The following is a 12,332-nucleotide window of genomic DNA, read 5'->3' on the forward strand; positions in this document are numbered from 1 at the left end:
ACAGGCATCAACTCTTCCTGTGAGCCGGCCAGGTTGAAGGTTTCCTGTGCAGCCACACTGCCCGAATGTCCCTCGAGCCGGCCCTGGTCATGAGGCCTACATATGGCCCCACAAACTGACGGCAATTATCATTACCGTGACAGTGAAGGCTTGCCCTCTCCTTGAGTTTTACTAGTTGCTAAATAAATAACAAGAGATGCATAAATAAAACAGACAGCTGGTTATTTTCTCAGGATGAAAACTTGGAATTTTTGATATATTTTTCTTTTTAATATATTTAAAGCATGGTGAGAAACAGCACAAGATTGTTCCATAGACGGTGCTCTCCAGAAGTGAGAAGAGTCGGAATAAAGACAGAAGGAAAGAAACATGCGGGGAAGAGAACATGGGACACGTGTACATAGAGACAAACTGCGTTATATGGGAGAGAGAAAGAGAGAGAGAGAGAGAGAGAGAGAGAGAGAGAAGAATGAGAGGAGATAACAACAGAGAAAGTGACCCTGTGGTATTGATGGGTAGAAATAGTAGAAGACAGCAAGGCAAGAGGGACAGAAAAGGATTATCTGATTGTATGTTACCCCTGAAGCATCCTTTTTCTATAACGTCATCCCATGACATCTGACCATTCCTGTGAACTTGGGACAAAGTGGTCAAAAGCACAAATGTCGTAAAAAAAAAAAAAACCCAGCCCACATTGCTTCTCCGTAGACATCCGGGGCAGGCTGTGGACAGAGTCAATGGATTTGAAAGTCCTACATCATCTAATCGGGGTGAAAGCAGTGAATCGAGCAAGGGCGGTAATGTACAGGCACTAGGGCAAGTCGGGGAAGATGTACAAGAGAGGGAAACCGCCTCTCCAACCAAGCATAGTTTTATACAAGGCATTTCCTGCTTGTGGTCCCTCTGGTCAATGTTTACACCACATTCTTCATCCCACCCTCCTCTTCTAATAAACTCTTTCAACATCGATTCCAATGCTGCAGGATGACCATCAAGCACAAACCGAGAGCTGTCCTATCTCCGCTAGTGGTTATGGGTAGAGAGTCACAGGCAATCAGTTCAACATAGTGGAACTTGACGATCTTCCATCAATTATTTGAATTTGCCGACCCAGGCGTGCCATATTAGGTGACTCTCTTCAGTTGCCACCATAACCTACTACCATCTTCCATAGACCATGGCTGCACTAATGCCATGAAAGCAATTATGAGATTGATGCCTATAGGAAAGAGTTACGTTATAGAAGGCTTGAACAAGAAAAACAAAAAAAGAAATGGGTAGATGTTAAAATGTCCATATTATATAGAAAGTAGATTGGCAAAGTGTAAAAGAGTCAAAACAGGATTAAAGTACATGATGGGTATATATTGATCATTCTATCCACTCCATCTCAATGTGAGCCATAACCTGGTGTTAGGACCTCTCAACTGCCATGCAGAACCTTCTAATGAACTTCCTGTAACTCCTGCTGAGAAGCACCACAATCCAGTAGACATGTCAACACTTCTCAAGAAAACCGTTCTGTGTCCCCGGCGTTCGTCTTTACTTCTCCTCATCTGTGACGCCAGACAATTTAGCATACCACAAACCCAGAATCCAAAAAAATGTCCTGGAGTAGTCTGTCGAAAATAATCATCTTCTAAAGCATTAGGAACCAAAATATGGAGGGTCACCACTGAACTGGAAGCAACACTCCACAATGTGCTGTAGTCAACCTCACACCATAAAATCCTTGTAGAGAACGCTGATGGGGTTTCGGATGGGAGCCGGCTCTATTTGTGAGTATCAGAACAGTCCACGACAAAGAAGACAAGAGATGAGGCGTGGAAAATATACAACCCTTTCTTCGGCACATGGAATGAATCTTCACAAACCGGAGTGTGAAATATCTCCCAGGATCTTGCTCTTCTTTGCTTGTCAGCAAAATCGATGGCTCAGGTGTCAACCCAACTGCCAAAGTCAACGATCGGATGGTCCGTGCTGGGAATGGTTCTGAGGATATGGTTTTCAGAGTCGGAAGATTTAGTTTGCGCTTCTTACTCAATCACCACGCAGCGAGGCAGGTGCTGTGAGAAGTACTTGAAGAGCTCAGGAGTGGCCCCAGGGCAGTTGGTTAATTCCAGTTCTTCCAGGTCCTGCAGCTGAACGAGGCCAGAGAGGCCAGTGGTTGTGAGCAGAGGACAACCTGAAATGATACAAGTAGAATGTTGCTTCACTAAGGTTCTAATGGCCAATGTCTTATTTCTGGGGAAAAAAAATCAGTAACCACTGTGTCAGCTTGATATGCTGGGACTTGCAGTGGATACAGCCTTAAAACACTTACCGGCAAGCGATAAGAGTCGTAAACTTTTCATCCCCAATAAATGTTTCAGACCAAAATCCTGCACCTGTAACAGCAAAAGAAATGTTTCCATATATTTTTTATTCATTTGTTTTTTTAACTAAATAAACACAAACATCGGTATAAAAGGTAGATGCATCAGGGGGGAGATGTACCAGGCCTTGGAGGGCGATAAAGTGGAGAGTGATAAAGTACCAACCAATCAGCTTCTGTCATTTTTCAAAGCCAGCCTGTAACGTGACAGTTAGGAGCTGATTGGTTGGTACTTTATCACTCTCTACTTTATCTCTCTCGAAGGCTTGGTACATCTGCCCCCTAAGTATTTATTTATTTATTTTTTTTAAAGTTATCTGTATAGAAAAGGAATAGAATTATGTATTTGTGTCTACTATTGTCTGCATACAGAAAAATGAAAATACCTAATTTCCCTTTACTGTCAATTGCATTTGGAAACATTAAGCAAAAAAACCCAAAAAACAAAAACACAAATCTTCCCCCAGGTGGTGCTATTGCTAGTGGCTGCTTTACCAGCTCGGAAGCAGAAGCATTGCTGAGTGTCCCAGTGTCTCCCGATGTGATACCTATAAATACATCAGGTTTGGCTTGTGTTACTAGATCAGTGGTTCTCAAACTCGGTCCTCAGGAGCCCCACACACTTCATGTTTTCCAGGTCACCCAGCAGGTGCACAGGTGTATTCATTACTCGCTGACACATTTTAAAAGATACACAGGAAATAATTAATTCACCTGTGATTCTGTGAGGAGACCAAGAAAACATACACTGTTTGCGGTCCCGAGGACCGAGTTTGAGAACCTGTGTACTAGATAGAATCACGGGAGACAACAGTGGGGCTGATATAGAAGTTTGCGCAGACACGGCTGCGTCTATTTGCCGTTGCCTGTCTGTGGCATTGCCGGATACAAAGCCCTTTCCTGGTGTACTGTACATCCATGCGTATCAATGCGCAGGGAACACTTTTGGCGTCTGTATGCGCTGTAATACCGCGAAACTTCGCACAACATAGACCTCCCCTAAAAAAAGTGCTGAACCCTTCTCCTTTAGGGGCCTATGGGCCTGATTCAGAGTTGAACGCTCTGACCAGAGCGCTCGCTCTGAATCAGGGCCCTCCTCCCTGAAAATGGAGCGTCCTCTTGGACGCTCGCATAGCTGTGGGTGACCACCCACATCCTATGCGAGTGTCCATGATGATGGTCGCGATGGTCTTGACCATCGCGACCATCGGGCTTGCGACGGAGACCCTGCGGTAGGGTCTCGCTGCCGCAAACCCAGGAGTGATTTTGGCTCTATCAGAGCCAAAATCACTCCCACTGACATCACTAGTGATGTCAGTGGGGCCGGCTCCAGACGGTAGGCGTTCCCATGGGAACGCCTCCGTCTGGCTGCCACGCCCCCGGCACGCCCACCAAAGGGGGCGTGCTGTCAATCAACATCGACAGCACGCCCCCTTTGGTGCGAGACCCGGAGCGACAGCTTGGCTGTCACAGTCCGGGTCTCGCGCATGCGCACGACGGAGCTCCCTCCGTCGTGCTCATGCGCAGTGGGGGAACATCGACCCGTTTGCGAGCGTCCTTTGCTCGCGAACGGGTCTGAATGACCCCCTATGTACTAAGCATTGGAGTTAGATAGAGTACGAACCAGGGGTCTGATTCAGACCTTCCCGCTAGATGCGTTCGCACGCAGCCAAGTATACAAATCCCGCGATCGCGCAGCAAGGCATTAGTACGCCCACTATTTCTTGGTGTGCGATCGCGGTGTGTTTAGACACCCACCAGCCTGTCTTAAGACGCCCGCTTTCCCTTAGTGATACATGTCATTACCAGGAAGTGTATGCAACAATCGGTAACATCGAGTAACATCGGACCCATACGCAGCGCTTGTGGCTGACCATTGTGCTGCAGTGTGTAATTCAGCCATGTGACGTGTACTATGACGCTGCGTCTTAATTATGCACGCCTCTGAAACTTTGTTAATACGCTCAGACACGCCTGCGTTCGCACCACCACACCCCCATTTCCATAGACCACCCCCTGTCACCACCCACAAACGGCTCGTCCTGTCACTCATTCTAGCAAGGCGGCTATACGCAGCGAGCAAACGCTTCCCGGTGACATGGACTAGTTCACGCACTCCGCACTGCGTCTTATACGCATGCGCACATTGCAAACATCGGCAGGCTACGCGCAAACGCAGCCTAGCGAGCGCCTCTGAATCAGGTTCCAAGTTCATTTGGATGTATTTCACATTTCAAAATGAAAGCTGGGCATACATCAAGATTTCTGCCCAAATATCCACACAGAGTGGGATTACAGCCATATAGGGGAGATCTGGTTGCTCAGTGGTCCAGCAGAATATCTGGATCCCATGGGGTCCCGTTAGAGCAGTTGGCGGCTGACACAAAACCACTGTGGCCACCGGCCAATTGCATTCCCTGCCAGGGGTGATCAATGCCAGAATTACGGCCGAACCCCCGAAAATGCAATTTTCGAGGGTGTGACCACATTTCTCATGTGCCCCAAGCCCCGGAATGCGTCACAGTCCGGCGCTTGGATGCGGTGGGCAATGCCATCTTCAGATGGAGTTGGCCAAAAGAAGCCTATGGGCTTCTCATTGAGATGCCCCCCAGGAGGGTCCAACACGGATCCCTCCCATCTGCCCGCACAGCGTTTGCGTCCTTCTGCACATTTACGGAAGGATGCCAGAGGGACCCTCACTCGCAAAGGACAGCTCTTACCAAGAGAGCTGCGCTTTGCGTTTCTCTTCATGCATGCCGGCGTAATCAACGTCAGCGCCCATGCGATGAGTGACGGGACGCAGCGCACCCTGGGTCAGTTTGGTTCAAATTAGCATTCAGAGCTGGCGTGCATGGTGGGTGACCGTACTGTACGTTGTTGGACTGCCGGTGATTTGGCCAAGTGGTGGTATTGCGCAGTTTGTGGGCAAATTGAGAATCATACATAATAGATGTATAATAAGAACCTCCGTGCATGCATGCTGTAAATACCATGCAGCCCACTCCCAGCTGTAGTCTCACCTGGCAGCACCAGCGTAGGTACAGGTTGCGTAGCGATGACATTGTGGACAGGTAGCTGAGTCCTGTGTCTGTGATCCGTACACACCTGGGGAGAGGAGCAGAAGTCAGTACAACTGGTCATGGGCAGATCCTGGTTCTGCATTTCTCTATCAGACACGGAACATTCAGACTGTAAGCTCCATGAGCAGGGCCCTCCTTCCCTCCTGTTCTCATTCCCTACTTCCCTTGCACACCAGCTACACTCTACACCTCCACCTTGGGCTCTCCACCCCTGGACTCCACCCCCATAACATAGACCCGTTTTATGTGCCCATGACTATTGGTACAGGTTGCAGCTAAACCTTCTATCGGATGAGGTGTTGTCGTGTGTGCAAACCACTTACCCTACTAAAATAAATAAAGACACTGAGATGTGGATTTGGCAGATAACTTGATGGCGATTTGTTGGAGCAATAATTATTTAATATTTATTTATTATTTATTTAAGGATATATGGTGGTAAAGACAGGACGGCCGGAAATCAGCCAAATCTGCAATGCCCACACACAAACAACAACGGGCATAGCAGGCGTAGATCGCCCAGAGTGCATAAACATGATAATATAAACCATATAATCAACAAAAAGGTATCACTCACCCCCTACCTTGACTACCCACCCGTTTAGGTGATGATACTGCCCCCCGTTAGGTTGGTACAGCCAACTACCAGTCAACGAAGGGAGCGCCCTCAACTAAATAATTGCACACGGACTGGTGACCTACCGTTCTTTCCCGCCACACTTATAACAAATCCACAACAGCATGGCCAAAATGTAAAGGGGAGGGAGGGTGGGAATCTGGAAACAAAGAGGCTTTGGCCCACACTTCTAGCCCCTTATATAATGTCCCTATTGAAAACCCGCCCCTGCTTCCCATAGGCTATCTACAACCAGTGATTTGCATAATGCCCGCCCCCATCCTAGAGGCTTAAAAGACCCCTTTTCTTATGCAATCATTTGGTTTCTCTTACGCTGAATATTTCCCTTGCACCCCTTGTATCAGTAGCTGTGCTGAGATTTGTAGTGCTAATTGTCATTTGTCCGCTGTATTGTACTGTACTGTTTTTATGTTGCCCGTTGTACCGCGCTGCGCACCATGTGGGGCGCCCTATAAATAAAGTTTAACAATAATAATAATAATGGGCGTGTCGGTGAAATCGTTTGCGTACACAGATGCCCGGCCGCTCACAAAGGAGACCGCACTCACCTGCCATAGGATTGGTGCAAGTCATACTTGCCGACAATCAGCTCCAGCCTTCCGGGAGGGAGCTGATTGTCGGCTAATAGCAGGGGGCGGGGCTGGCCATTGGGGGTGGAGCCGGGGGTGGGGGCAGCCATTTGGTGGCACACTGGGGGCGGGGACACACGATCGAGTCATCGTGACTCCGCCCCCTCTTCACAATGCTGTTATTTTCAGCATTGTGAAGCAGGGGGCGGGGCCACGATGACGCGATTCTGCGCGAATCGCGTCACCGGGCCCCCCGCTGCGGGGGTTTCCGTTTGTTTCAGGGGGGAGGTCGGGAGTGTTGCAAGCTTCCGGGAGGCTTGCCCGCCTTTCCGGGGGGCCGGGAGCGGCACCCGAAAATCGGGAGGCTCCCGGCCAAATCGGGAGGGTAGGCAAGCCTGGTGCAAGTTTCGATGATGCAACCGAAGGTTGGGTCTAAGGACGCAGCAGGCGGTATTACTGCGTGTTTGGATGCTGACAGCGCGCATCTAAGGATATTTGCATAAAGTCACATACAGGCCACCGCCGGTAGACACAGCTGCAGGCGCTTCTGCTCCCACCTATGAATCAGGCCCTCAGGCTGTGACCTCTTGTTTGCCTCAGTTCTCCTTCTTATAAAATGATTCTGCCCTTGTCACAGCCCCTTCCTCAATGACACAATCGCACCAGTAGTCGGGTCACTCCTGAAATACTCTGTGCTTCTGTACACATTCCAGTGATCTGATGGGCTACAGGTTAGACGTCCTACACTACCAGTCGCTGAAGATTGGATACAATCAGACCCTGGTCCGTATTTATCAATGCACACACACATCACCTCAACATGCATCACCATCATAAACAGTCATCTAGATGGGATTAACGGGGGAAGCGATGAGATGTAATAATGACCCCCGGTGGGTAGGAAGGATGAGGGCAGCAGACGACCACATATCGTACAGTAATGCTTAATAACTCAGACCTCAGCATTTCTCCTGCTAGAGACCAATTAAACATTATGGGGTCTTTGTACTAAGCAGTGTTGAGAGTGAAAAGTGATAAGGTGCCAGCCAATCAGCTCCCAACTGTCACCTCACAGGCTGTGTTTGAAAAATGACAGTTGGGAGCTGATTGGCTGGCACCTTATCACTTTCTTATCACTTTTCACTCTGGGCCTGATTCAGAGCCGCTCGTGAGCGGCCGCTGGTTCGCTCCGAGCGATGTTCGCACAACTGCGCATGCATATGGGTTGTAATACGCATGCGCGAACGTCATTGCGGTCGGAAATTGTGTGCTCGCAAAATAGCGAATGCCTGCTAATTTGAGTGACAGGATGAGGCGTTCGTGGGTGGTAACAGGGGAGTGGAGATCCGAACGCAGGAGTGCCAAACGGTCAAAACGGGCGTTTTAAGGGTGTGCATAATTAACAAAGCAGCGTCATCGACCACGTCACTTGGTTGTCTTTTAGCCTGAACTGCTCGCATGATTGCGGTAGGAAAATGCTACCACAAGCACTGCGAGCACATCATACGCCTTTCGATGTACTCGATTAATCTAATAAATAGCGGAGATGACGTAGGATGCGAGCGGCCAGGGGGCGTTTTTTAAAAAATAGCGAGCGCATGTTTCGTTCGCTCGTTCAGACATAGAGGCGTCAACAGACCGCAAAGAGCGAGCGCTCTATTTAAATATCCGGCCCCTTTTTCTGAACGAGCGAGCGCAAATAGCGTCCGGCTCTGAATCAGGCCCTCTGTCTCCTAACACTGCTTAGTAAATAGACCCCTATATCCTATATACTGTAATAAAGAGGAGCAGTGGGAGAACATACAGGGCTGTGACTTCTGTGTCCTCATGTTATTCAGATGTGTCACAAGTGGGTAACCAAACAGGTTTGCCAAACCTGCTAAATACATATATGTCTATTACAGACATAAGCATTCACATATGATCTGCTTTTAGGGCAGGTATGTGAGCAATAGAATGTAAATACAGTATGACATAAACTAACAGGGCTAATCTCCCATATACTGTATACAGATGGCACAATCTTCATATATGTTATATGTATATATTTGCTTAATGTCCTGCATTTGTCTTTTGGAGGTAACCTGTTATAGAGGTAAGTTGGACACTTTCACCTCTCCTGGAGGTAATGTCAACAGGGTCTGAGTGTCTACAGCTATAATGCCGACATGGTCAATAGGTTGACAACCAATATGTTGACAGGCATTTAGGTCGACATGATTAAAATATTGTCACATTGAAAATGTCTACATTTAACATGTTGACACCAAAGTGGCCGACTTGTTATTTTTTGTTGTTGCTTATTTTAGCCCAACCCTAAACCTAATCCTAAAAAACAGGGGCAAAACAATTTCAACAATTTGGTGTTGACATGTTGATTGTCAGCATTCTGATTGTGCCGACAGTTTTTAACCATGTCGACGTATATGTATGTCGACAGCTCGGTGTAGTTTATGAGCGCTCTTTAACCTTGCTCCCATATTCCATGCCATTGGCCACCTACCTGTCCAGCACCAGTTCCTCCAGCTTGTGTAAGTCGCATGCTATATATTCCAGTGCTGTGTCTGTGACTCTGGGGCACCATGAGAGGTCCAGTCCACGGAGTCTTCTCAGGTTCTCTGCCACCAGCTCCACCCCATCGTCTGTCACTTTGGAGCACCCAGACAGGCTGAGGACAGTCAGGTTGGGCAGACTGTGGACCACATTGACCACGCCATGGTTGGTGATCTCCCAGCAGGAGTGGAGGCGTAGGGTGTGCGTGGCTCGGCCTTGTTTGGCAGTAAAGTAGGCCAGCGCTGTGTCCGTTACATGGTAGGCCTGGAGATTCAGCTCGCCCAGGTTCGGGAGGAGCTGAGAGATAGCTGCTACTGCGTCGTCTGCAACATTGATGCAGTCACTGACACTCAGGGAAGTGATGCGTCCGTGTAAGCTGGACCACAAGCCAGCCTCGGTGAAGTCATTGCAACCAGACAGCTCCAGTCTTATCACTCCTTGCATCTGCTCCAGCATCACCTGGAGAAATGTGGAGAGAGAACACACACTTCAGATTTCAATAACAGCTGCAAAGGCTCTGATGTCTCATATACTCTGATAATCTAAAAATGGTGCAAGACTCGCACAGGGGTCTATCACCTTTAACAACAGTGGTTATATATGTCCTCCTATGGCAACTTTTGCATTGTCCCTCTTTATAGGTCTGTCTTCCTTCTGTGTTTTTTCACACAAGCCTTTATCTTATCCAAATGACGTTTGTTTCGTTGCCCTTAGATATGACACTTCCACGCTCTGCAAAGTCATTAGGAGTCTGGAGTTCCCCTTTGACCCCTAGGTGACCAGGTATATGTTCCTGACGAGATGCATTTCACAGTTTTTCTATGTTTGTTTAACTGATAGCTAATTCTGACTGCCTTGTGCAGGAATGAGAATTGCCAGAGGGGGTCAAGTGATATCAGCAACCCGCTATCTAGTACCCCAGCAGGGGACATGTTTATACAATATAGAAAATAACTTTTTATGCACAGTACATGCAGGGGAATCGTTATGTAATGCCGCCAGATGTGTTCCCGGCGGACGTAATACCGACGATGGAAGCCCGAAAAGTCATAGGCAAACGCAGGGGGGGTTTCCGGTTGCCTAGAAACCCCCCTTTCCAGCCCACACCATGACCACAATAGAGATAATAATATAATAGAATGTTACTAATGCTACATGATCTTCGCAGTATCACAAGTGAAATAATCAGCACCACCTGTGGATCGTTTAACATGTGCCAGCCTGTAATAAATATACCTGTGCACCAACTAGGAGATCTGGAAAACATGCACTGTTAGGGGTCCACTGCTATAGGCCATCAATAGAGTAAATTATTAATACTGTATAATAATACACTATCCAGTTTGTAAGGAGACCAATATGTACATATATGTCCAGGGCAGTGCTAGGTTCCTCTGCTGCAACCCCAGACTCCCGGACTTGCTCCCATGATCTGGAATGGTGCCCACACAACTTAAATAAAACACTCAGCTCAGACAAGATGGCCCTACTGCCGCATTTAATGGCTTATTGTGATTGCTGGCCCTGTATATGCCGGAATTATGACACACAATACACTTTACATGGTGTATATTAAGGCTGGATAAGTGCAAATTATGCCCTTTTCATGGACTGACCACACTCGCTCTAAAATCAGGCATTTGGAAACCCCCCCTCTAGAAATCCTGCGCTTGCCCCTGCGAAAAGTGAAGATCCCGACTGGGGATGGTAAGTACCCTAACCCTCCCCTCCCTAACTCTCCCTTAGCAGTGCCTATACCTAAACTCAACGGGGGGTGTGCCTAACCCTAACCTCCCCCTGGTGGTGCCTAACCCTAAGTCCCCCCGGTGCTGCCTAACCCTAACTCCCCTTCCCGCACCCTAAACCTAACCCTCCCGGGGAAAAGGGCGTGCTGAACCCTAACCTCTCCACAGTGATGCCTAACCCTAACCCACCCTTCCTCTAGCCTAACCCTCCCTGGGGGGTGCCTAACCCTAAGTCCCCCCTGGGGGTGCCTAAAACTAACCCTCCCCCCCTGCGGCTAACAATCCTCACTTACCTTCATTCGGGATGCCGGCTGTCGGGATTTCGGCGTCTGGCTAAAGATAGGCGTCGGGATTTAGACGCCTATCTTTAGTACCATGTTGGACTTCTAGCTTCGGGATTTCTGATGGCCGGCATTCCGGGCGGCGGTAAGCTAACCGCATCCCCATGCAGGATTGGAACGGGTTTACTAAAAGAGAAAACTTATCTGTTTTACTGTCTTGATAGAACAACTTAAATATCTATAAGGGTGAATAAGTTCTACTACAGAGTTTAAAGTTAAACCGGACATTATATTCCAACAATCCATACAACCTACATGTCCTACGTCCTTTATAACCCCTATATACAGATTTATAGACACAAACACATAGACAAACACCTGATACACCTACTGAGGAGATCCTGGACTCACTCCCAACATCCCTATTGTCCTATATCAGCAATAATGAACAAGCTTTATTGTCCAGTGTTGGAAAAATAGAAGTACAAATAGGGGTACAGGTTTCACCTTCAACTGCACCTACCTCATCTTATACAAGACAAACACTTGCTACACCATCCAGACTCCAGATGGGCAGTATGGACAATTTGCAATCGTGTCTAAATATGGTCAACTACCGTCACATGACATTATCACATGACATTATCACATGACATTATCACATGACATTATCACATGGCCATAGACATCATTCTCAAAAGCTGCATTATTTTCCCGTGGATGTCAAGATAATATCACCAGTGTACACTGGGCTATGCTTCTATGGTCAGACTCTTACCAGACTTTACTCACCTGGGTGTGCATGGACCATTGCCTTTCAAAGAGGAGTTTTGACACAGAAACATGAGATAATCACCAATCTAGAGTTTGCTAGACTACACTGCTAGATCATGTAGCACAAGTATTTCAACCTGTATGACAACTACTGTAATGTTGGTAGGAGCTTTGCTAATATTGTTTCTAAGATCTACACTCACTGTTGATGTACATAAAGAGCCTCTCCTGAGAAATGAGGGTGGGTACACACAAGGACCAGACCTGGACGATATGTAGTTTCCAGGCAAATTGGAACAACATATCGGGCTGATAGTAC

General features: G+C 47.7%; 1 protein-coding gene across 1 annotated transcript in view; it reads right to left on the reverse strand.

Annotated features, from left to right (window-relative positions):
* Positions 1 to 234: 234 nt before the first annotated feature.
* The window catches only part of FBXL16 (F-box and leucine rich repeat protein 16), a 67,789-nt gene continuing 55,691 nt past the window's right edge, over positions 235 to 12,332 (reverse strand). The window contains exons 3-6 of the mRNA XM_088464879.1: positions 9,164 to 9,672; positions 5,395 to 5,479; positions 2,324 to 2,387; positions 235 to 2,185 (exon numbers count right to left, since the gene is read on the reverse strand). Coding sequence (XP_088321005.1) covers positions 2,037 to 2,185; positions 2,324 to 2,387; positions 5,395 to 5,479; positions 9,164 to 9,672 — 807 coding nt within the window. The 3' untranslated portion in view covers positions 235 to 2,036. The remainder of the gene's footprint in view (positions 2,186 to 2,323; positions 2,388 to 5,394; positions 5,480 to 9,163; positions 9,673 to 12,332) is intronic.

Source organism: Taudactylus pleione, unplaced genomic scaffold (genome assembly GCF_031769625.1).
Source record: "Taudactylus pleione unplaced genomic scaffold, aTauple2 ptg000061l, whole genome shotgun sequence".
Taxonomy (NCBI): Eukaryota; Metazoa; Chordata; class Amphibia; order Anura; family Myobatrachidae; genus Taudactylus; species Taudactylus pleione.